General features: G+C 44.0%; 2 protein-coding genes across 6 annotated transcripts in view; one reads left to right on the forward strand and one right to left on the reverse strand.

The window, feature by feature from the left end:
* Positions 1–14,982, forward strand: part of LOC139573717 (platelet endothelial aggregation receptor 1-like) — a 41,470-nt gene extending 26,488 nt beyond the window's left edge. For all 4 annotated transcript variants that reach the window (XM_071397496.1, XM_071397498.1, XM_071397500.1 and 1 more), the window contains 22 exons: positions 2,344–2,454; positions 2,712–2,813; positions 2,915–3,015; positions 3,301–3,393; positions 6,474–6,720; positions 8,135–8,240; positions 8,422–8,558; positions 8,795–9,007; positions 9,267–9,441; positions 9,628–9,748; positions 10,215–10,378; positions 10,732–10,834; positions 10,985–11,131; positions 11,277–11,408; positions 11,559–11,687; positions 11,826–11,951; positions 12,213–12,422; positions 12,611–12,715; positions 12,846–12,971; positions 13,134–13,196; positions 13,461–13,664; positions 14,175–14,982. In XM_071397496.1, coding sequence (XP_071253597.1) covers positions 2,344–2,454; positions 2,712–2,813; positions 2,915–3,015; positions 3,301–3,393; positions 6,474–6,720; positions 8,135–8,240; positions 8,422–8,558; positions 8,795–9,007; positions 9,267–9,441; positions 9,628–9,748; positions 10,215–10,378; positions 10,732–10,834; positions 10,985–11,131; positions 11,277–11,408; positions 11,559–11,687; positions 11,826–11,951; positions 12,213–12,422; positions 12,611–12,715; positions 12,846–12,971; positions 13,134–13,196; positions 13,461–13,664; positions 14,175–14,317 — 3,058 coding nt within the window. In that variant the 3' untranslated portion in view covers positions 14,318–14,982. The remainder of the gene's footprint in view (positions 1–2,343; positions 2,455–2,711; positions 2,814–2,914; positions 3,016–3,300; positions 3,394–6,473; positions 6,721–8,134; positions 8,241–8,421; positions 8,559–8,794; positions 9,008–9,266; positions 9,442–9,627; positions 9,749–10,214; positions 10,379–10,731; positions 10,835–10,984; positions 11,132–11,276; positions 11,409–11,558; positions 11,688–11,825; positions 11,952–12,212; positions 12,423–12,610; positions 12,716–12,845; positions 12,972–13,133; positions 13,197–13,460; positions 13,665–14,174) is intronic.
* A 99-nt stretch (positions 14,983–15,081) lies between these two features.
* LOC139573718 (lamin-A-like) overlaps positions 15,082–25,078 on the reverse strand; it is a 29,656-nt gene continuing 19,659 nt past the window's right edge. For both annotated transcript variants that reach the window (XM_071397501.1, XM_071397502.1), the window contains 11 exons: positions 21,318–21,474; positions 20,742–20,867; positions 20,278–20,451; positions 19,919–20,044; positions 19,512–19,732; positions 19,013–19,349; positions 18,691–18,798; positions 18,380–18,499; positions 18,127–18,183; positions 17,572–17,775; positions 15,082–17,317 (listed from right to left, as the gene is read on the reverse strand). In XM_071397501.1, the coding sequence (XP_071253602.1) occupies positions 17,282–17,317; positions 17,572–17,775; positions 18,127–18,183; positions 18,380–18,499; positions 18,691–18,798; positions 19,013–19,349; positions 19,512–19,732; positions 19,919–20,044; positions 20,278–20,451; positions 20,742–20,867; positions 21,318–21,474 (1,666 nt within the window). In that variant the 3' untranslated portion in view covers positions 15,082–17,281. The remainder of the gene's footprint in view (positions 17,318–17,571; positions 17,776–18,126; positions 18,184–18,379; positions 18,500–18,690; positions 18,799–19,012; positions 19,350–19,511; positions 19,733–19,918; positions 20,045–20,277; positions 20,452–20,741; positions 20,868–21,317; positions 21,475–25,078) is intronic.

The following is a 25,078-nucleotide window of genomic DNA, read 5'->3' on the forward strand; positions in this document are numbered from 1 at the left end:
ACCTGAACCATTTTACCTCTCTGAGCAGGGGTCTGCTACCTACTTAGCAGTTATGTTTACCGACCTACCGTTCGATTTAAAGGTAACCCAAACATGTAATGTGAACTGCGCTGACTTTCCTTTCAGTCAGAGCTGTCTCTCTTCACGTCTGCACTCATTAAACCTACACTCTCTTTCTCAGCTCTTAAGCATTCCCATGCGGTTTCAATACTTTGTCTAATGAAGCTCAATTAAAAAGAAAAAAGGTAATGAAAAATATTTACTCCAGTCCAATGAAGTGGCTGCTAAAGTCGATTGCTCCTCTTAATAAAAACCATATGCCTGTTCTTATAAAATTCTGTTTTTGTGGTGCAGCTTTTTAAGGCGTTAGAGTGTGTGCCAGAATGTGTATTATCTCCTGACACAGAGGACAGGGGGGTTGTGAGGGGTGATATATCAAAAGCAGCAGATCAGTGAATGAACATGATTTATGTTACAGGGAGAATTGTGCCAAATCAACTCATATCTACAGCTGTAGGTTTCGTGTGACTGCTGTGGTGTGGCTGTTTGTTTGTTACTCTGATTAGGAAAATGCTTGGGCTGAAGCCCCTAAAAGGGATCCTAGCATGGTATTGTTGAAGAACCACACCCTTACATTGTGGGGGGAGAAAGAGACCTTGTGAAGGGCTAGACCTAGACGTATTTAAGTGGCTTGTTATTCCTCTCTTTGCTTGACTGAACAAAAATACTAAATATCTCCTTTGGAATAATCATAGAAGTAGTTGAATACCCCAAGCTCTTTATTTCATGCTCGTTGGTGACATGAGAAGCTATAGTACACTAACTCTGTCAGAGGGAATAAAAAGCCTTGACCAATTTTATGTCAACATGAGTCCATCCTCCAAAGACCGTCCCTTTCCCAAGATGAGGGGACTGGCCCTTCAGTCGACCCATGCTATAGTGTTCCTGAACTTCCCAAAATGTCCATGGGAGTTTTTGGGGAAAAAGACCACTTTCTCTGTGCCGGCCTCCCTACCGCTCCCTGAGAGCCTTCTCCGGTCCCCATCACTAGGCGTTCCCCTGGGTCTGCGTTGTGATTGGATCCAGATGGTGTGAGTGTGGAAGGGGACATGGCAGAAGAGTGTGTAGTCTTCTCTCCAGCTCTGATTGATAATAGCTAGGATGGCATTCCTCCCCCCAATCCATTTCTGTCTCGCTCGCTCGCTCACTTGCTCTTTCTCACTCTCTCACAGATTCAGTGGTGGAAAAAGTATCAAATTGTCATACTTGAGTAAAAGTAAAGATTCCTTCACAGAAAATGTCTCTAGAAAAAGTGAAAGTCACCCAGGTAAATACTACTTGAGTAAAAGTCTAAATGTATTTGGTTTTAAATATGCTTAAGTATCGAAAGTAAATGTAATTGCTTAAATATACTATCATTTCAAATTCTTTATATTAAGCCAACCAGACGGCACAATGTTTTTTATTTCATTTTTACGTATAGCCAGGTGCACAATCCAACACTCAGACATCATTTACAAACTAAGCATTTGTGTTTACTGAGTCCGCCAGATCAGAGGCAGTAGGGATGACCAGGGATCTTGATTAGTGTGTGAATTTGACAATTTTCCTGTCCTTCTAAGCATTCAAAATGTAAGTACTTTTGGGTGTCAGGGAAAATGTATGGAGTAAAAAATACAGAATTGTCTTTAGGAACGTAGTGAAGTAAAAGTAAAAGTTGTCAAAAATATAAATAGTGTAGTACAGATACCTGAAAAAATGACTTAAGTTGTACCTTAAAGTATTTTTACTTAAGTACTCTACACCGCTGCTCAGATTCCCTGTTCTAAGTTGCCATATGGGGAGAGTAGGGAGCACGACGGGGAGGGTTTGGGTAAACGGTTCAATGCTGGCCCGCTGCTTTACCTCTGCTTAGTGTTTAATGAACTCTTTTACAAGGGGTAATAGTTACCATGCTTTATAGGTGCTGAAAATATCATTAGATTCCCCTTGGAGTGAAACTACGGGAAGGTTTCAGATAAATGTTCATATTCTTTACATTGTGAAGTGTTTGATATCTTTGTCATTCAGATGGCGGGCTAAAAGCATTGCCAAAACAAAAAACGGACAAGTATCAGTTTATCAAAGCCAGTATGATTTGATTTGCTGTTAAATGAGAAAATAAAAAATATAGGTATTTGATTATCCCCTTTCCTGCTAATAACCTGAACCTTAATAACTAACTCTTTCCTCAAACGTTGGTCCTCATGCTTTCCATCTGTAGCCTGTTATCACTGCTATTGCCCCCATAGATAGGCATTATAAATATCCTCCATAACCCATTTCCTCCCTTTCTCTCCTCAGGACCATGCAGTCACTGCAGACCTGTACCGTCCTGCTGGTTCTGAGCGTTCTGATTGGCCTGTCCTGGTCTCTGAACCCCAGGGACCCCAACGTGTGTAGCCTATGGGAGAGGTAAGTCAGAGTAGCTCATCTCATTTCATTGTACCAGAATAGAAGGGATCACATTTTTTGTTTACACTGTTTAGTGTGTGAGAAAGAAATAGAAGTAGCAGCAGGTTTCATTGTAGCTAACTTGTTGTTCATTGTTGCACTTATCATTGAATATGTAGCACAAAATATGAACTTCAGGTTGTCTCAACTCCAGACCATGATGGGTCCGTTCTGTCAATATATTATTATGTCTGAGTACATTTTGTCCTTTCATGCAGCTTCACAACCTCAGTGAAGGAGTCGTACGCCCACCCTTATGACCAGGTGACAGAGGAACCTTGCTCTGAGCCACGCACCTCCTACAGATGCACCCGTCACAGGTAACACGGTCTGCCAACTCACTTCATGTTTACTTCCTGGTTGTGTCCATGAGGTCAGAGGGTAACGGGAAGTATTCTCTATTTGACTTTGTGTTGGCCAGGATCACCTATAAGACAGCATACAGACAGGCAGTGAAGATGGACTACCGCCGGAGGTACCAGTGTTGCCCTGGCTACTACGAGAGCAGAGACAAATGTGTCCGTAAGTTTAACGCCATGGCTTTTCTTTCTTAGCATATCAAAACAAACTTAGAAGATTCACTTGGTTTCATCAGTAGCATTTCAATTAATTACATTTCTACATATTTTGCCATCGATTTCTAGAATTCATCCAGTTTTGTGCTTGGTTGCTGAGTTGGTTACATTCTGCAGAGTTGACATGCATGGCTTACATAATCTATATTTCTTTATACTGTTCTTTATACTCACTCTCCACCAACCTTCTAGTCTACTTAAGAGTGTGTTTGTGTGTGCTTTTCATCACTAGCCCGCTGTACTAAGGAGTGTGTCCATGGGAGATGTGTTGCTCCAGACCGCTGCCAGTGTGAGGGAGGCTGGCGTGGCGACGACTGCTCCAGTGGTGCGTTACATCAACACACACACACACACACACGCGCGCACACACACACACACACACACACACACACACACACACACACACACACACACACACACACACACACACACACACACACACACACACACACACACACACACACACACACACACACACACACACACACACACACACACACACACACACACACACACACACACACACACACACGCACACACACTGCAGGAAATGACATATGACCATTACTCAAAACCTGATCCTCACACACAACACTCAATCACACATAGGGCTTTCCAATGGAAACAGCAAGGGACCAAATAAATAGTGATGCGTCATTGAAGTAAGTCACAGCCCAGAAAACAGTTTATTAGACCAGGAGGACACTATGTCCCACTCCCTTCCTTTCACCTGCCATTTTATGCTACATCAAGTATATAACATCCCCAAAGCTTATACTGCATGCTTAGACCCAGGGCCCGGGATGTAAATCAATATTTTCCGTATTCTGTAAGTATACACTTTTGGAATCCTATGCTAAAAAATGTATAGTTTGCATATTCATTAAAAAAGCTTTATCACAGCACAGGATTAATGTTTTACATTTGATTTATCCCAGAAACATTTTATTAACCCAGCAACTTCTAGTTAATCAATGCCAGTGTTCTTCTGAACTCAACCAGGTCACAAGTACAGTGCTGAATGGAGGGCTTAACTTAAGCTGGTGGTGTATGATGCCTTCAGAGGGGCTGATGGGAAGGGGAAATGGAAAATGTTACCCCTCTCCCACTTTGTCTCTCTCTCCTTCTCTCTCTGGGCAAACGAGTGCTGGCCTCGGCCCCATACTGCTGAGTCCTATAATAAAGCCCACTGGCAGAATGAGAGCTGACACTTCCTGGAATAGATTCTTGTGTGTTGAGCTAGCTGTGGGAAATGAGAGAGAAAGGCTAAGGTTTAGCACTGGGAGCTGAGAGAAAAACGGAGGAAGAGGGAGAGAGAGATACCAAGAGAGAGGGGGAGAAGGGGGGGCAGAGGCAGCCAGAGAGAGCGCGAGAGAGAGAAGTGGAAAAAGAGAAGGGGAGAGGAAGAAAGAGAGAGAAATAAATAAATAAATGTAGTTTAATAAGATATTGTTTTGGGAAGAGCGATTGTGATGGAATAATTCCTATTTGGTGAGGTTAGGGGGTTTGGATACAGAAAAGAAGACTGGTTGAGTTTTGATACTTAAGAATAGAGTGATATACTCTAGAAGGGTGTGTGAGAAAGAAGGGTATGGGGAAAAGAAGGACTGGATGTGGTTCAGTTAGATATGTGGGAGATAATGCTGTGGTTGGATGCAGACGTGACCTCCACCACCACTTGGACAATACACTTCGGGAAAGAAGATAAGTGTCCCACCTTATCTTAATGCATTCCATTTACAGTACAATGGAGACTTGCCATTTTTAAAGAGCGCATCAATCGAAAAAATGTCACTTTTGAACCCTGATCAGATGTAAACAAACATATCGACAATTTCTGTGAGAACAGGTCTGGGTTCTGTTATAAGTTGGGTAAGTGCAGAGGCTTGGGCACAGCCAGCTGGTCCTAGCACAGCTCTTCAAAGCCTAGGTGTCCAATCCATCATGTTTCACTCACCCACACTCATGGCTGACCTTGTCAGGCCTGGACTATGATAGCAGATAGTAGAAGGCCTAGTACCCTGCAGGTCCTAAATCTCCATTGGCGTCCTGGAGAACGCCTGTGTAAACATTATTGCTGCTCCAGCTGAGCTTCCCATAACTCAATGTGACACACACTCTAACTGCAGCCTCTCAGCGTCTCTCGCATGCCCACACAGGGAATGAGTAAACGTTTGATTCATTTAAACAAAGAAAAGAGAAAAAGGTCTTGTTCTGCGTTAGAGTAATAAACATTTCTCTGCTATGTGGTAGTTTACGCTCCAAACCCTAGTTTGGCCATACTGTCCCCCCCATTTCATTGTCAAAGAAGTTCTGCTTGAAACTGTGACACAGTACATACTGTATGTGACTGAAGGAAAGAGAGGTGGGTGGAAGATCTCATGATTAACTACATAGAAAAGATACCGTTCCTGTAGAAAATGTGTGTGCTTGCTTCAGCTGTCTCAAAGTATTTTTCTCATAGTAGAAGTAGTAGTAGTTTCTACTGCAGTAGTAGTTGTGAATGAAGCAAGCACACTAGAATCCATTTAGAACCCTATGATTTGTTTGTGATCATTCCCCAATAACCTCAGTGAGACAAGTATCAATCTATCATTGAATGGTTGTCATCATGATAGTTAGTGAGATCATCACTTGTGTGCAAAGCATCAGTTACATCACCTGTATTGGATATCTTTTTCCCCCCATTGAATAGTGTTTGTACCCCGGTCAGTCTGCATTATTGATGAGACATTGGAGGAGTCAGTGTGTGTCCATGTGGGATCCTGGTTCTCGTGGAATCAGAAATGATCCCCCCTGACGCTCCTTAACTCTGATTGAAATCCAAACCCTGTGCGAATCACCGGTTTGCGATAACAGCCGGAGCCATCCCGAAAGGCCGTTGTCAAATTCTCAATTTTAACCTCATCCATCTTGTTGGCTCCATGCAAATCGCCCTTTCAATCATGAATCACAAGTCTGTAACATAAGATTCTGGAGCTATTAGGGCTAAAGTTGGACATAGACTATGTCTCTGTTTGTTGGAAATTCATGACTATACATGGATAGATACATTGTCCCTGGGGGAGTGATCTTTACCATTGTCTTCTACTCAGGTTCCTGTGCTGTTGTTGTTGGGATGAAACATGACAGTCCCCGTGGTCCAAATGGAATTTAATTGGATTTGTTTTTGTTAATGTGCATTGCAATGACATCACATATAGCATACAGTGTAACACCATACAACTACATCAGGTTAAGTTAATATAAAGAAAACCTTTTCAGAGATATCAGATGGAAAACGTTGTACACTGGCCCACTAGTCCACTGGTTTATGCATACATTAAAATTATTACATATATTTTGTTGTATGGGGTTTCTTTTTTTATGTGTCTGTCATCGTCTGTGTCTGTGTGCATCTTCCAGCCTGCGATGACAAACACTGGGGTCCAGGTTGTGGTCAGCTGTGTAAGTGTGAGAACGGTGGCCTGTGCAATCCTGTGACTGGTACCTGCCAGTGTCCTCCAGGCTACATTGGGCGCCGCTGCGAGGACCCCTGCCCACCAGGCACCTTTGGCAAGGGCTGTCTTCAGAAGTGCCAGTGTGGAACTGGGGGTTCCTGCGATAAAGTGACCGGAGAGTGCCTGTGTCGAGAACATTTCACTGGGACATTGTGAGTTGTAGAACTAACGCTCTCTCAAATAGGCCTACAGCAGTATGTATTAATATAAAATAAATAGAATGTTAAGGTTGGAAAGACAAAATGCAGAGGCAGTAGACTAATTGTTATACCATATCCCATGGCCTTATTTCATCCTACCAATGCAGGAAAAGAGCCCCTCTTAAAACACTAGGTTAGAGCATGAGTCATTAGTTACAACCTGTGTTTTAGATGCCCCTGAGGATGAGTAGAGAACCACTAGGAATTAGTGGAAACTATTTATATGAGGCAGCTGCCAATGTCAGAAATCAGCACAGCACTCTAAAGGGCCAACCACAAAAAAATGTGTTGATCCATGACCCAGGAAACAAAACTGCAAAATGTCAGCAACTAGGTAGATAATCTTGTGAATATGAACACTGTGTGGTTAAAAACTTGTAAAAGTTGCATATTAATTTGTTATTTTTAATCAAAGTTACGTCTTTAGCATCAAAATCATAGCGCATTTTGGATAATATCCCTAGCAACGTTCCGACGTTGCTATGTTTCACCTTGGTTACTTTCGTTGCACACTGGTGCACAGAACTATTTGTGCGTTTGGTGTTCTTCTATGAATAAACTCAAGCAACACGTTACCGGTCCTTCACGGATCCAGATGAACCCGTATAAGATGTTTTGTCAGCTGTATTTAGCTTACAAGGGCCATCAATGCTTTTGCCTTCTAGCCAAACTAAAGACAGCACATTTGCCAGCTAACACAGCTCTCAAAACATTCAAGGTCCCGACAGCTACATAATGCGCTTTTCTGAAATCTGATAAAAAATCTATTTAGCACCTTTCAACAGCTTCTTATCTCGTATTATTCCGGGATTTCTCCGGTCCGGTACACAAGTTGCTTTCTGCAAGCATGGACAACGGAAAGTGTAACAAATGTAACCAAGGTGTAACATGCCAACCTCATTGCTAGAGGAAATTACCCAAAATGCTATGATTTTGAAATTGTATCTTTGATTTATAATATTTAAGCAACGTGCAACTTTTACAAGTTTTGAACCACACAGTCCTCATACTCATAAAATGATCTACGTAATGACGTTGAAACTTTGCAGTTTTGTTTCCTGGGTCACGGAATGCCTTTTCTGAAGCCTTTTTTTGGTGGCAGTCCCTTTGACTATAAGCACTAGTAGAAGTGTTTGGCAATGTACCGCTATTGATGAATTCTACTGTGTACAGTTGAGTATTTGTTGCAAGTGCAGTCATTTTATTTGTCCTTCAACAACGTTCTCTGTATGTTTATACACTGAATCGCAAAGAGATTCTACTAAATTTAAAAAGATAGGAACTCGTTAACTTGTACCCTACATTTCCATCTCTACACAATCTGAGTTGAGCTGCCATTCATAGTTCTTTCCTCCATGTTCCTCAGCTGTGAGAAGGCATGCCCAAGGAGTCGATGCCTGCTGCGATGCCCGTGCCAGAACGGGGGCATCTGCCAGGGGAAGGGGATCTGTGCATGCCCCCCTGGGTGGACGGTACGTTTCCTGATCCCTACATTGACAAACAGCATCAGTGGGTCAACATGGAAATCTTTGTCTTTTCAGGTTATCAATCAGATCCCTCTTTTAATGTCATCATACCATGTACACTCGCTCTCTTTTTCTCTTTCTCTCCTCTCTTTTTCTCTCTTTCTCTGTCTTTCTCTCTCTTCCTCAGGGTGAGGTGTGTACAGAGCGCTGTGCAGAGGGCAGGTTTGGTCCTAACTGTGTCCACGAGTGTGTGTGTCACAACCGGGGCCACTGCGACCCTGAGACAGGCCAGTGCCAGTGTGCTGAAGGCTTCACTGGGAACAGGTGTGTGTGTTTTTCTAACTCGCTGCAGTAGAGACAGATACATGTGCCATATACTCAACCTGCGCCCATGGTTGGGTAGAAGTTGTTTATATCATACAGTTCATGTGTCTTTCATACAGGATATTAAATAGGATACAAATAGAATAGTTTCTGATTCAGTTCAAGCCAGAGATATGTTATTCCACTTTGGTTTCGGAGCTTGTCCTGATTTGTATGTATGTGTTGTATCTCCACAGGTGCAGTGAGGAGTGTCAGGTGGGTAGTTACGGGCGGGACTGTAAGGGTGTGTGCGACTGTGCCAACGGGTCTCGCTGCTATAACATAGACGGAGGCTGTCTGTGTGAGCCTGGCTTCAGTGGACCCCAGTGCAGAGAGAGGATGTGTAGACACGGCACCTACGGCCTTCAATGTGAACGCACCTGCCTCTGCCACGACACACACACACTCAGGTATGGATCAAGAAAGGGTACACACACACACACACACTGCCACACATAACAATTCACACACACACACACACACACACACACACACACACACACACACACACACACACACACACACACACACACACACACACACACACACACACACACACACACATAATAGTTTTTACATGATTTTGTTGTTTATAATTCTTAGATTTGTTAAATTCTGTGTTAATTGTGCTCACCCATGTGACCATGTTTTCCTCTGTCCATTGGCTAGCTGTCACCCACTGAAAGGCGAGTGCACGTGCCAGCCAGGCTGGGCGGGGCTTTACTGCAACGAGACCTGCGCCCGTGGTTACTACAGCCATGGTTGCCTGGAGCCCTGCCTGTGTGTCAACGGAGGGGTGTGTGACAGTGTGAGCGGGCGCTGCCACTGTGCCCCTGGGTACACGGTGAGCGATTAGCACAGGCAACACTGAATGGGGCACAGGATGGCACTGACAATAACTAAACTAACATTTATTTGGGTTATTTTATTGAGATAATAAACATGCATGCAGAAATGTATATTCATATTGCATATATTCTGCTTTTCTGTTGTTGTGAGCTGTTACAACCTGCTTATGTCTGTTGCGTAGGGTGTTCACTGTGAGAGTCCTTGTAAGAGTGGTACCTATGGGAAGAACTGTTCTCTGGAGTGCTCCTGCTCCAACTCAGTGTACTGCTCTCCCATTGATGGGACCTGCTTCTGCAAAGAGGGTGAGTCACTGATAAGAGACAGTCTGACTGAGAGGGAATAGTCATAATATCTCTACTCCGATGGGACAAACAAACACACAGACATACTCAACGGTGTGAGTATGTCTGGGGCTACCTTATTGTATGAACCAGTCAGTTAGGGCGCGATTCCATCTGTGTCGCTGAAGCGTTACAGATTGGGCGATCTAAATTTAAACAGGATTTCCTTTTGAGCCGACATATGCAGCGTTTACCGTGAATGCAGTCACCGCTAACGTGGGAACATTGCCTTTAAAGTTCAATCACGCTGTAACGCTGAGCTACCGCGATACCGTTGGAATCTAGCCATAGGTATCAGAAGCAGACCTGTGTTTTGTTCCAAAGCGGCTGCTCCTCTTTACAGAAAGACGCTGAGACAAACATACAGGCTGACAGACACAGACATGTATGATTCCTTTACAAAATGTCCCTCTCTGTCTCTCTCCAGGCTGGCGAGGGCGGTACTGCTCCATACACTGTTCTAAGGGCACCTGGGGCCCGGGTTGCAACGCCACGTGCCAGTGCGCCAATGGGGCTTTGTGTAACTCAGCAGACGGATCCTGCACTTGCTCTCCAGGCTGGCAGGGGCCCCTGTGCGACCAACCATGCCCCGTAAGTGCCAGTATAATACTGTAGCTATAACGTTTGTTAAAAGGTAACATAATCTTAACATAACATAGGCCTGATGTGATTTTTTTCATTGCATAGATTAGTAATGTTACTCATACTATAATCACTGTCTTTATCTCTTTACTGTAGCTCATTCTGTGCATCCATAAGCCTATATTCTGGACTACCCCTTATCTTCAGTCCTCCTTTTCCTCAATGAGGATAATCTGCCAACTATGATGTATTTACAGTGTATCTTGCCAAAGTACAGTTTGCTTGACTCTGACTGTGCTGGCCAAATGGTTCAGGGATTCCCTTGACGATGCTTTCGTGGTTGGCATGTGTTTGCTGTACAGATGGGCACGTTCGGGCCAGGCTGCCTGAAGAGGTGTGACTGCCTAAACGCAGATGGCTGCCAGGGTGCCAGCGGGCAGTGCCAGTGTCTGCCAGGGTGGACTGGTAAGCACCGACGCCCCCGTTGAGTTTGTGTCAGCTTGGGATAGATCTGGAAATTAGTCAGTCCAATGTGATCTACAGGTTTTAACCTCTCTCTCTGTGTCTCTCTGTCTCTCTCTCTCTGTCTGTATTGTGTGTGCTTTTCTCTCCTAGGTGCCCGCTGTGCCCAGACATGCCCAGAGGGTACATGGGGACGTCACTGTAACCAGAGCTGCTTCTGTCAGAACAGCGCCACCTGTCTGCCACACAGCGGTGCCTGCGTTTGTCTCCCCGGTTACTGGGGACCCACCTGTCAACATAGTGAGTACAGAAAATGCTTGATATTGATGCCTGTATAAATAAGTAGAAAATGTCACTCTATCACCATCAATCTCATTCGTATGCTAAATTATGTGTCAAGTTTCTAAATTGTTATGAATCACCATAATCTCTCTCTTTCTTTCAGTGTGCAGTGCAGGTGTGTATGGTGACCAGTGCAGTATAACATGCCCGTCCTGTGCCCACTCCTCCTCCTGCCACCATGTCACAGGCCAGTGTGTGTGTACCCCCGGGTACACTGGAGCCCTTTGTGAACAAGGTCAGCACTAAACCATATCTCACCTATAGTCAAACTAGCATATATATAGAAGACCCGCAGCATCTTGGCATACTTTAGTGCTTTACATGTTCATTTTTTTTATGTGTGTATTATATTTAACCTTGACGTGTGTTTTGGTGTAATTCCTAGCCTGTCCAGCGGGTCTCTATGGTAAGCAATGTACTGGAGTGTGTAGATGTGCCCACAACTCATCGTGCCACCATCAGGATGGGTCCTGCCTCTGCCCCCCAGGATGGACAGGCCCTGACTGTACTCTACGTAAGTCTGGCTCAATGGATTTTTTACTGTATCACAACATATGCCCAACTTGACCTTTGCTGATTAAAATCAATGACTTTTTTTTTTTAAGAGTTCAAATTCACGAGTCATACTTTGAATCTCTGCCTGTGTCTCTAGAATGCCACCATGGGATGTTTGGCCTTAACTGTGCCCAAGTCTGCTCCTGCCCACCCAACTTCTACTGCGACCCACAGACAGGGGAGTGTGTGTGTGAATCAGGACCAGGGACCGACTGCAAAAAAGGTATGGTCTCCCCTTTACCCAATGAACAGTTACTAACCATACATCAGTTTACAAGCTAGTAATGACATACTGTTACCCATAGCTACCAGACTATAATAGTTGTCTATTGAGTTGTCTATTGAATCTGCTACAATCCAGTTAAATAAGATGGTAATGAAACTTTGGTTATTATCTACCTAAGGCTATTCAGCATTAAGCATTGTTACAGTGATGACTGGAGGGCCTGTGACGGTGATGACCCTTGTTCTCTGTGCTCCACAGAACGCTTTGTGAGTATAATGGTGCCCGTGTCCCCGGGGGAGAGGGACTCATGGGGGGCCATCGCAGGCATCGTGCTGCTGGTCATGCTGGTGGTGCTGCTGCTGGCCCTGCTACTGCTCTACCGCCGCCGGCAGAAAGACAAGCAAGCCAACACACCGACAGTCTCCTTCTCCACCTCACGCACCGTCAACTCCGAATACGCAATACCAGGTACTGTATTGATACAGCGTTGGTTTAAAAGATTAGGTTAAAAAACAAATGTTTGCGAATAGTTTGACCACATAATATATCCATACTGTAGCGCTGGCTAGGTTACAGTTTCGGTTAGGATTCATACACAGTAATGTATTTTATATACAGTGCTTGTTATTGATGTCATGTCCCTTCTTGCTCCTCAGATGTTCCTCACAGCTACCACCACTACTACAACCCCAGCTATCAAACATTGACTGGGAGCAGACCCCCTCTACCACACGTCCCCAACAACCAGGACCGCGCCATCAAGGAAAGTGTCATTACCATCACCTCCGTCTCGAGTCAACTCTGTTACACCCCTGTGTCCTTTATACAGGATATGCTCGTTTGAGAGGAGCTGTATGATTTCTGATTGGTTAATATTGGTGTCTTTCAAACAGAACACCAATAACCAGCTCTTCTGTGACGTGAAGAACATGGAGAGGGAGAGAGGCCTGTTCGGGGTGGAGAGCAATGCCACTTTGCCTGCAGACTGGAAACACCATGAGGCTCGCAAAGAACCAGGTCTGTCTTTTTTACTGCCTGTTTCAAACTGCCCGTTCTTTGCCAACTTTCATCCTCCATTTCATCACCTGGTGTTGATTTAATACCAAGACAGGATATTTGTCTTTTATGAGTTTGCTATAAATAAAATAGATTATGCAAAATGTTTTTTAATGTTTACAGGAGCTTTCAGCATTGACCGCAGTTATAGCTACAGTGCCAGCCTTGGGAAATATTACAACAAAGGTAGTTTTCCATGCTTCCTATATCCCTTTTCTCTTTCATTTCCAGCAACTCCAAGTTAACATGAAATATGCTTGCTTTTCTCTAGAACTACTCTAGGCAACATTTCCATCAATCCATTTTCACACATGCCTTCCTTTTGTGGCATATTTAACATAAAACATGCCTGAACTGTTGACCCATCACCAGATGACAAACTACATGTGACCTGGCTGACCCAGAGCCAGTCAGCTCCTCTGTTAACTTTTACACTCTGCCCCTTGTTAGTGACAGAACTAAAGGACACTGGGGTGGCAGCTAGCAGCAGTTCTCTGAACAGTGAGAACCCCTACGCCACCATTAAAGACCTGCCCGGCCTACCCTTCGGCCCTCCTGAGAGCAGCTACATGGAGATGAGGACGGCTATGCCCCATGAGAGGTCCTACACCGAGATCAGCCCTCCACCATTCAGCACAGCAACATTACGCAGAGGTGGGTTACTATACTGTTACTCAGGACCCTTCAAGACCCTTCCAATTTATATCAGTAGTATACACGGAATATCTGGCTATGCTAGCATGTAAAACAACAAAACAGACAATTCTCTATCACTATGTAAAATGTTTAGGTTTCACATAGCATACTCAGAAAAAAAATGAATAAATGTTAGACTGTGCAAATAGACAAATGAGATGGATGGGTTTCCGTAACACATGGTTGAATGGGCAGTACTGTTTTCATGGAAATGAAAGGAGGTCAAGTGAGGAAAGGGAGAGGGGAGGAAACCACAGGAATGGATTGGAAAGTCTCAGTATGAGGGCTGGAGAAAGGGTTGACCATAGCAATAACCTCATTCCTAGGCCAGGAGAATCATACTGTATATTTTATAGTATGATCCTTAATTTACCATTCACATTATTTGAGTAAACATAAAGACAATCAGAAATATAAACTCCAGTAGACAGATGACAATTACACTTATGTTTATTTCAAATTTTTCAGAGCGCAGTTCCCTTGGGCAGGTCCTGGAGCAGGAGCCCCATAATCACTATGACCTACCTGTGAACAGCCACATCCCAGGACACTATGACCTGCCACCTGTCCGACGCCCACCCTCTCCCGTACGCAGGAGACTGCCCCAATGACACCAGCCCTACTCTGAACATCACAACGCAGAAGAACTACTTTAAACTTTACTGCCATTCAAAAACATTGGTAGGAAGTTGTCTTGGGGTTATTCAAGGCTACAAAACAGTCAGTTGCAGCAGTGACAGTCAGGGCAACCTGAGAAAGACAGCAGATTATGCCAATGCTTCTGTCAGTGGGTTTACATAGTAACACTGCCCCCTGGTGGATTAAGGTGGCATTTTATCCACCGTTACACTCTTGTGATCCAGACTCAAGGGCCAAGGCATGTGGGGATAGGCTTTGAGAATGCCAGTATCGCAGTTTGAGGACATACATGCATGCATTCGAGTTTGACCAAACTTGGGATTCCTTCAAATGTTATTTTCATATTGCGGATAAAGGGACTTGGCTTTTGGAGCACATGATTTGGCATACAAGCCTTTTGACCAGAATTACATAAACCGGGACGGCAATTGAAAGGCATTTTTATATCTCCATGATGTCAGTAGTTTAGTATGATGTCCTCTCAAGCCCCTTTTCCCCTCCCCTATAGACAATAGAATGTCAGCTTCCAATTAGGGGAAATCCAGAGCACATTTGTACAGCTAGCTCCTCAGAATGTTTTTCAATGTAATCATGCAATATGTTGTATATAATGTACATTAAATGGCTTAACATTGTATGCACATGTTCAGAAGTATTTCATGCTCAGGTAGCTACTCTAATATCACACATCAAACCACAGATTACATTTTATTAAGAAGTCAACCACAAGACGGCATTTGTTGGGAAAATATTTTTACTTGTGTCATCTCGAACAGAAAAGGCTGGTAAATCATCACTAATACATTCTACCTGGATTGCATGGTTTTTCCATATTAGGTATAATCATTTCTTACAAATTCAATTGAGCATTATAGGACAATTTCTGTACAAATATGCAACTATAGCCAACATACTCTGTAAAATCTATAAATTCCATTGTCTTTAAAGACAAAATATCGCATATCTTTGGAATCGACACCTCATAATGCAAAGAAAAATACATAATTTCCAATGATCACTAGCAGGTATCAATAAGGCACTTGAGACATGATGAGAAAAGAAATATTGAAAAGTGACAAAAGTAATTATATATATATGTCTAGTAAAAAAGTATTATTGAGCTTCTCTAAGGTATGTCTGGGGGCAGTGAGAATAATCAAATTTTCTCCAAATTGGTAGTGATAGAAATGTGTATGAAGTACAAAAAAAACTAAATGTTTCAAAAAGTATCAAGTATTCTCAGAAAAGCTTTACTGCTTATACATCCTATAAAAAGGCTGCCAGACTAGTGTACATGCCTCTATTAATATGCAGTGGATAAATCTTTGTAGATGATTGTAGCTCATTTTTGACATAGTTGTAAAGAAATAAGAAGCCCCCCCCCAAAAAAAGAATAAACATGCCCAAAAGAAGTCACTAAGCTCAGAAAAACACAGCCATTATAATCCTTTAGTGGGAGAGAGGCCTCTGGACAATAGTTTCAAGACTACAATACATGAATACAGAGAATGTCAATGTAAAATTGGTATCATATGAGGAATAGATGGTTTAAGTTTCATTTAGGTTTCCTTCTCAAGTTAAATACTCTTTCTGACCTACTGTGTAGTTCATTAATAAAGTAAACTTTTGGCCAGATAATACCATATAGTCCAACTACCCCTACGGGCCATTCAGGCTCAGGCTTACTTGTCCAAGGTTTACTTTCTATCTGTACCCATTCTTTCTGAAACTACACCTGATACAAACAAAGTTACAGAACGTACACATTGTTGCACTACTGTCACGAGAAGGTAAGCATTGTACTTTCATTTAAATCAACACACTTCCAACTCAGACAATTTCTGTCTTTAGAGTCTGACAAACCAGAACATCTATTTCTCAAGCTGCCATTCCCTCAAACCTAAAAATGGAAAATCAATATTAGAAGGTTACAGTAACATTACTATAATCCATCTGGCAATTATCTCAGATTCAAAAAGCAAAAGAATCCCTACAAATCATATTTTTGTGTCTAGATCTGATGAGTTGCCCTACAGTACAACTACGTAAACAAAAAAGCGTGGCATAACTGTTTTGTCATACAAGACAAAGGTGAGGTCAGAGGTCAAACAAGACCGTACTCAACTTTACAATACAGTAGTACTTTGTCTTCCCCATGTGTGTGCTCATCTGGTTTGGGTTTCCTTTCTTTAACAACTACATACCTCTTTCAAGCCTGTGAAAACAAGTCACAATTTGGAACCTATATCCATATTACCATAGTTGTCTGATTGTTTCATGAGTAATAATATAGATGTCATTCCATAAAAAACTACTGTCTTGTGTTCAGAAATATAAACCACTTGATGGCAGTGTCAAGTTTGAGCTCCTCTTTGTAACTATGGCTTTAGAATGACCAATCCCATCGCTCAGTCTAATACAAACCCCCATAATCCTCTAGCGGTCAGGGGGGGTTAACTCCACCTCCATTTAGTGATATTCAGGACATTCTATGGTAGTGTATTTGGAATACCAGGCCAGAGATCCCTGGTTCCAGCCCCCATGTCCACTGATTCATAGCAGGGTTTGCTGCTGTGCGTGTTTAGTGTTGACAGTTTAGACATGACGCAAAAGCCCACTATGGAGCAAAGTCCACTGTAATGGTTAAAGGTGCTTTCTGTGCCTCTCTCCCTAGATATGGCCCTAAACAGTGAAAGCATCTGCCCAGCCCACATGCAATAACTAGAATATACAAGCTCATATATCTGAAGTGAATACACAGCTCCTAAGCCCTTTGCCAAACACCAAAGGCAATCTAACCTGCAGATTATGTCATACAAAATAAGACAGATCATATATGAAACAAAGGAAATAAAAAAGTAATTTAAAAAAAGGCATCTCCCATCCATGTGTGGTGTGGGAGGTACTTGTCCAGGTGAGGTGGTGCCTGCCTGGCTTTACATGATGGAGCAGTTCTCCGGTCTGGGACCTCCCTGAGAAAGACAGGAAGTGACATAGGGGCGTTAGAGGAAGTGAGGGGACAGGAAGGGTCTGTTGTCATAACAGCAGGAGAAACAGGAAAACTGGGATAACAGTGTTGCTGTGCGCATGAGCGTACATGTGTCAGAGAGAGAGAGAGAGAGAATGAGGGGTGTTTGTGCTTTGAAACAGAAATAGTGTGTGTTAAGTGTCTTAAAATGCGTGTTGAAACGATATACATGATCAAACAGATGGAGTCCTACAGTACCTGTCTGGGTGAGTTGCTACCCATTATAAAGAGGGGAGACATCAGGCCCTCAGGCAGACCTCCTCCACTGCTGATGGAGCAGGAGCCACTGGACACCCCTGAGGTGGCACAGCTCTTATCAGACGGCTGGCCACACGAGCCACAGACCACCGTGCGGCTCCGCAGGTTGTACTCACTGTCCACACCGCACGCACTGTGGTTGCCCTGCAGAGGGAGACAGAGAACAGAAGTTTCCAACATTACTGGTAAATACTAACTGTAGCCACTGTAAGGCAGTGGTTCCTACATTTTTTTGCACTGGGACCCAGTAACGGTAAATACAAGTCTTTCCATTTTTCTTGTCACCCTTTAGAGAAGTATTTAAGTGCATCATCGCACACCCCTGGCATTGTTCGGTGACTAAATAAGTACTCTACATAAATTAACCTATTTTCATCTGAAACAGGGGATCCTGAACAACGTTTTGGCTCAATAGCCTTCCTCACAGTGCAAGTATAGTTTGAGTACTATATTTATCATCCTGAGCCTGTGTCTTTCATAAACAGTGAGACTCACGTCATCGTCATCATCTTCCTGGAACAGGGTGCGTGTAACTTTCCTCTGTGCCATTTCCTATGGGAAATAGAGGCACAGAACAGTCAGTTTGTTAACCGGCTATGACGTGAGTAAGGTATTTTACCAAATCTCACATGTATTCAAATATGTAGGATAGGAAGTGGGATGATGTTGCCAAAAGAAAGACTGAACAGTCAACGGGACAATCGGAAGGTACAACTACAAACATGTGCATGTGACGTGTGTCTCTCACCTCTCCATTGGCGCTGACCAGGGTGGTTTGGAACAGGTCTCCGCTGCCCCATGAGTTCTGGGTCTTCCACACCAGGTCTGAGGGGGGGTTGTGGGTGCCGCCTGCTCCTGAAGCCCAAATCTACAGAGGGAAGAGGTACAGGACTGTCTGTTATGACCTCATCACATACTATAGTTACTTTACACACAAGCCCACATTGTGACAAACATGCTGCTCTCTGTTAGAATACACACTTCTCTCAACATGGTGTACTAAAAACTGAACACAAGCATAGTTGATGACAGTGCAGACATGACGAAGGTTTTACTCACTGTGACGGTTTGTCCTGCCTTGAGGTTGAATTTGGGGGGGAACTTGTAGATGATGGGGGTGCTGGTTCCCACCTGTCTCTTCACCTGCCAGTGGCCCAGAAGCTGGTCCTGAAGGAGAACAGATAGGCATCAAGTCTGTTTCAGCCAACGTCAACTAAAATCACTAGGTAGAAGAGATTTTCCTTACAACATCAACCTAACATGGTGTTTTACTACAGTAGCTTCCTTACAAAACCTGTGCATTTGACCATAACGGAAAGAATGCGACGCATCGTAGCAGAAAGCAGCCATTGTATGTCAAGCTGACCGATTAACTCCATACCTCATTGGCCTTGTTGCTGAGGCGGACGTACTTCCCCTCCAGGTCCACCTCGTCCACGGTGACGCGGCCGCTAGCGGAGGCCTGCTGGGCGATGCGTGTACGCGTCACGGCGCCCCCCGCCAGGCTGGAGGTCTCGCTGTCGTTGTCATTGAGCCGTCTCTTCTTGGCGCTGGCCGTGCCTGAGGAGTTGCGGGTGCTGCTGGTGGACTGGACCACTCGGGCGCTGTGGCTGTGTCCTGAGCCCGAGGTACGGGTGGTATGGGTGTGTGCTGAGCCCGAGCCGGTGGTACGGGACACGGTGACTCGGGTTGGGGGAGGGCTGGGGGACAGACGCAGTCTGGGGGGGGTGGCAGAGAAGAAGATTGTTGATACAAATCTAGTGTGGGTGTGTAGGTTACATGAGTTTATTTACTTCAGTCTGTGTGTAAATGTCTGTGTGTGGCTTTCAGTGTTCGTGTATGCATGATGTGTATTGTGCATATCTGTAATGTCTCCTCACCTCTCCTCCTCTCCCTCCAGCAGTTTACGGTAGGCGCTGATCTCCATGTCCAGGGCCAGTTTGATGTCCAGCAGCTCCTGGTATTCATCCAGCTGTTGCTGCATCCGCATGCGCATGTCTCCCATCTCCCTCTCCTTGTCCTCCAGGCGCCGGCGCATCATGTCCCGCTCCCGGGCCAGGGACTCCTCCAGCTCACGCACCCTGGCCTCCCTCGCCGCCAGCTAACACACAGAAGGTTGATACCCCGGTTAGACCAACCAAAAGTGCCATATTTGACAGAGATGAGATGAACTGCGCTAATACTTTGTATTAGAGCCAACACTAAAGCTAAGATAACAGCTGTCAGAGCTCCACAGTATGGAGATATATGGTAAGAGACTTCTGTGATTGACAGGGTGCAGCCGTACCTGTTTCTGCAGCTGGCTGAGCTGGGAGGACATGCCCTCCATCCGCACGCGAGTCTGCTGCAGCTCCTCGTGGGCCGCTCCCACCAGGGTACTGTTCCTGTCTGCGGAGTGACGGGCGTTCTCCAGCTGAGACACACACAGGGCCAGAGAGGTCAGAACAAAACCCCGATACATGTGTCTGTGCTAGGTTGGCACTGGGCCAATGAAAGGATGTTGAATGATGCATGGACAGTACTACCGATTTCAACTGGATGGACAGCTTAGTGAAATTAAAATGAAATAACACTACCGATTTGAACTGATTTACTTCTAGTCCACGTTTGAGCTGGCAGTGTGGACCCGTGGGTTGTGCTCCCTACCTTGGAGGTGTAGGTCTTTTCGATCTCCTCCTTGTAGATGCGGACCTGCTCCTCATGCTGGGCTCTCAGCTCCATCAGGGCCTCGGCCAGCTTACTCTCATAATCCTGCTTTGTTCCTGCACTGTCAATCTCCACCATGCGAGACTCGTGCCTGCGCTTGGACTCCCTCAGCTCCTGCAGGGAGATAGACGGTACAGGCATACTTGAGTTATAGAAGAGGGTGTGAAGAGGTAACCTCATAAAACAGACTGATCTTGGTGTTCCATCAGTCTAGTTTACAAGGCTAGTGAAGAGGATAGATGAGGAAACAAAAGAAGGGAGAGAAAAAGAGTGAGATAGATGAGGAGCAGATCAGAGGGAAAAAAAAGAGAAAAAAGAAAGTCTGAGGTAAAAAGAGAGAGAGGTCAAGGGAGAAAAGGAGAGATAGTGTAAGAGTGTAAGGTAAGAGAGAGAGAGAGTCTCACCTCTCCGTAGATGTTCTTCTGGAACTGCAGTTCTTCCTTGAGGGTCTGCAGGCGGTTCTCAGCGTCCACTCTCCTCAGCATCTCATCCTGAAGCTGCTTCTTAGCATCGCTCAGACCGGTCTCCAGCTAAGGGACAGAGAGTTTAAAGTTTGATGTTTATCTTTAGGGTTCTGTTAGATTAGATCAATAATGAATCATTTGTTGATCTGAAATCACTCTAGTTATCAAAATCGCTTTAGTGAGGAGGAATAGAGGAGCTGCATGTTAGATGTGAAAGCATGACTGGGTGAAACTATAGTTCACTTATGTGACCAGAAGGTGGCGTAGGAATATTATTCATTTCAGAGTTCATTGAGAACAATCCACGGTGATGCACTGACCTTGTTACAGCACTAACCCAAAAGTCATATTCACAATTGATAGTTCTTGAAAAGTATTTTTTTTATATATACACTGGAAGATTATTTAATTTTTTGGATCAATAATATGCAGTTTGAACCCTGGACCTGAGGAGAGAGTATGTAGTATGTGTAGAATTCAGAGATGTCCATTAGGCCTTTACCACTAGTCTCTTACCTTGGCTAGCTGGGCCTTCAGGTCCCTGATCTCAGCATCTAGAGAGCGTTTCTCCCCCAGGGCAGTGGACAGAGAGGCATCTTTAGAGTTCAACAGAGCCTCTAGATCCCTCAGCCGGGCCAGAGCTGCCTCCAGGTCCGACTCCTTCTTCCCATTTCTGTTGAGACCAGTAGACAAATATATCAGTTCCCTGTTTCACTAACATGGTCTGTGTTTGAGCAACTTGTGTCTAATACAGTATGATTACAATAAAAGCTGTTATGCATTTAGGCTCTTAAAAAGCGTCAAACTGTTTAGTAACCTCTGTACACAAACTTCCCAATGACAAGCATTATCCACATAGGTTCCGATTCTGGGATAACATACTCACTACCACTATCTATGAAAGACTCATGAATGCCTTGAGCTGTCCTTAACTGAACTCCCATCATACTGAATAAATTAATTGACAGGAACATAATTTAAATCAAGCTCACGTGTTCTAAATAAAAGGCCAACATAGGCACTCCTGAGGGAATCCCAGTTAAATCAAACATAGTGGCTGCAGATCCAACTTTTCCCCTCAGCGCATATCCCGACCACATTCTGCGCATGTGTTTCTTTACCTCTACTTTACACACATTTTTGTGGTCTCCTTCCCTTCACATGGTAATTCTTCAAGTGTTAATGCTGAAATGCCCATGCAGCATCTGCATTCCAACCATTTGAGCTCAATCAGTTAAATATTTACATTTGAGTCATTTAGCAGATGCTCTTATCCAGAGCGACTTAACAAGATCAATTAGGGTTAAGTGCCTTGCTCAAAAGGACATCAGATTTTTAACCTAGTCAGCTCAGGGATTCCAACCAGCTACCCGTCGGTTACTGGCCCAACGTACTTCATGGGGATATGCAATTAGATCTTGAGTTATGAAGTTGTCTACAGTGTTGTTTTGAATGATAAACAGTGAGCAGATTCGAGAGCAGATGGTGTTAAACTGTAGCATAGCTTACTTGAGTATTTTGCCTAGTCGCTTTTTAGTTTTGGCCACGAGAGAAAAATGCGGTGGTGTTTTGTCCTTACAGTAACGTTATACTATGCTATTATATTCGGTTATGGAGAATACTATCATTATGTGATCTTGCAGCCATTGATTCAGCTTTGGTCTAACTTTATTAAAACGAGCACTATTCGCAATAGTAGCCTGTTCTCTATGAGTAGAGCAGAGATGCGAAAAGTTGAAAATAAACATGCGCAGAAGCTTCGAGACTTTCCGGAAATTTGGACCGCAGCCATGGCTTAAATCAAAAACGTTCACATTTGTTGTTTGTATGTATGTGTTTTTTGTGTCCAACCTCTAAAGCAGGCATCAATTTGCAGTAGTGGTAAAAAACTGAAACTTGGACCCAGACCGTGGAAAAACTATATAGCCAAACAGAAGAGGATGGGAAAGTGGTAGCTTGAGCTTCATACCAGTTTGGCAAAGGCGCTCATTGAAAGCCAAACAGGAAATAGATTCCCCGTTATTACATTTGGCCCTTGCATTTCAATGTTCATGATCACTAATGACGTCCATCTGCTTGGGAGATGGCTTCCAGACCACTAACCCACCACTCATGCTCCCCCAGCCACTGTCAGCCTACAACAACCCTCTCTACTTCCAAATGTATGCATGAATTCAATAAAAGACACACACAAAATCGGAACCATATGTACACGCCTACACCAGTACAAGAACACACATAAAATCTACAATGGAGTAGAAATACGCTCTGCCACATACAGACTAGCCCTTGTCCCATCTCAGATTTCACAAAGGCCCAGAGAGCACTAATGTTCAGCAGGGTGAGTGATTGATGGACTAACAGTTGGCATCCAACCACATTTACCGGCACCAGCCACCCAGACAGCCCCCACCATTTGCATGAAAACAAAGACCCAACAACATCCTTCATGCACAGGAACACAAACACCCATACATATACTACAGTGATAATGGACAAGATCCAGCAATTAAAATCTACATTGTCTGCATATTTAATCAATAATAGCTTAGCTATACATGTGGCAGTACACTGCCTACTCTGATCTGACTTAATTCAACCATTATTCTTGATTTCTAGAGGCTTAAGGAAACTCTACCCCGGTCTAGATTTGATTGGGCTCTACTCGTTAGACTTTATGACAGACACTGGGGTCATATTTAGCTTATTTTCCGCCTGTGTGGATGGAGAGGACCAGTCTAACAGCTTGTACTGATAAGCCTGACTGACAGAGAAACACAGGAGAGCTCAGTGGAATGTGAACAAGGACTCATGTGAGGAATGTGCTGGTACTGTCGCCAGACAAGGCCAGGCAGAAGTGAAGAGAGATGGAAGGTTTTTTTTCTGGAAGAGAGGGATAAGAAAAAAGGAATTATTTCCGGTCGGCTCCTGTGCTGAAATATTTCCACTGAACTGCAACAAGAGCCACTGTTTTAGATAGGCCTAGCTCTTATGTCACAGATGCTCACACATACACAGGCCCTCATACACCCAGGTACTTGGAGGGCATAAGACAAGGTAGTGTGAAGACATGTCCCACTAAATGCAACCTCTCAACCAAAAACAAGCGAATCAAGATGGACAGTTTAGTGACTGGGGGCAAACGAAACAGCAGTTACTCTACTGTTATTGTTTTTTTTACAACCTACGTTCAACAATATTTGTTACGTTTAACCACCTTTGGTGGGGCCAGGTTCCCTCTGGCTTATAGCCTAACTGTGGCCCTAATGAAGTTCACTGTTCCAATGGTTGGGAGGGTGTCGTTTGTGTGGAATATTTTATAATAGTCATTCAAATATAATAGACATGGGAGAACCCAGAATAACCCAACGTAGGGCTGTTAGTCCTGTGTTATTAGGCATGAGTGTGAGTTTGTGTGTCTGCATGTGTGTTTAGCCCAACTTGCACACTGAGTTGGAACAGTAAAGCACTTGTGTCCAGATATTCAGTGTTTAAATAAGACATGTAAACATTGTGCTGGGGCTCCATTAATGCCTCCAGAACTGTAGCTTGTGTGTGGGTGGTGGGCCATTTATTATGACTAAATGGGCTATGTGGATCAGCTCTGGTACTGAACCTATGGTGATATAGAATGTAAATAATAAGCATGTATATGATATTATCTCATGAATGGCTAGTAGCTCCCGAGTGGCGCAGCGGTCTATGGCACTGCATCTCAGCGCTAGAGGCATCACTACAGACCCTGGTTCGATTCCAGGCTGTATCACAACCCGGTCGTAATTGGGAGTCCCATAGGGCGGCGCACAATTGGCCCAGCATCGTCCGGGTTAGGGTTTGGCCGGGGTAGGCCGTCATTGTAAATAAGAATTTGTTCTTAACTGACTTGCCTAGTTAAATAAAATAAAAATAATAAAAAAGTAACATCGAATGGCTTTAAGATGATATAGGACATCGTAATACAGGCGGCCTGGCTGTGATGACATAGAATGTGAATGACCTGAGTATGGCAATATTGGGTGTGATGTGTGTCAGTAACTTTGTTCATCAGCTGTAGTGCTGAGGATATAGGTGATAATGAATATGAATGGCATTGTTGATCCGCTCTAGTGTTGAGGATATGGATGCCTGTGTATCCATGACTGCCAGTAAGGCTGCAATGCGTTTGTTTGCTCCAGGATGTTGACTTAACGGAACGCATGACCTGTTTGGGTGGACATGGTTGAACGTCATGCCTGAGTGCGTGAATGTGTGTGTGCAAACTGAATACATTTATAGAG

The sequence above is a fragment of the Salvelinus alpinus genome, chromosome 4, assembly GCF_045679555.1.
Source record: "Salvelinus alpinus chromosome 4, SLU_Salpinus.1, whole genome shotgun sequence".
In the NCBI taxonomy this organism is placed as follows: domain Eukaryota; kingdom Metazoa; phylum Chordata; class Actinopteri; order Salmoniformes; family Salmonidae; genus Salvelinus; species Salvelinus alpinus.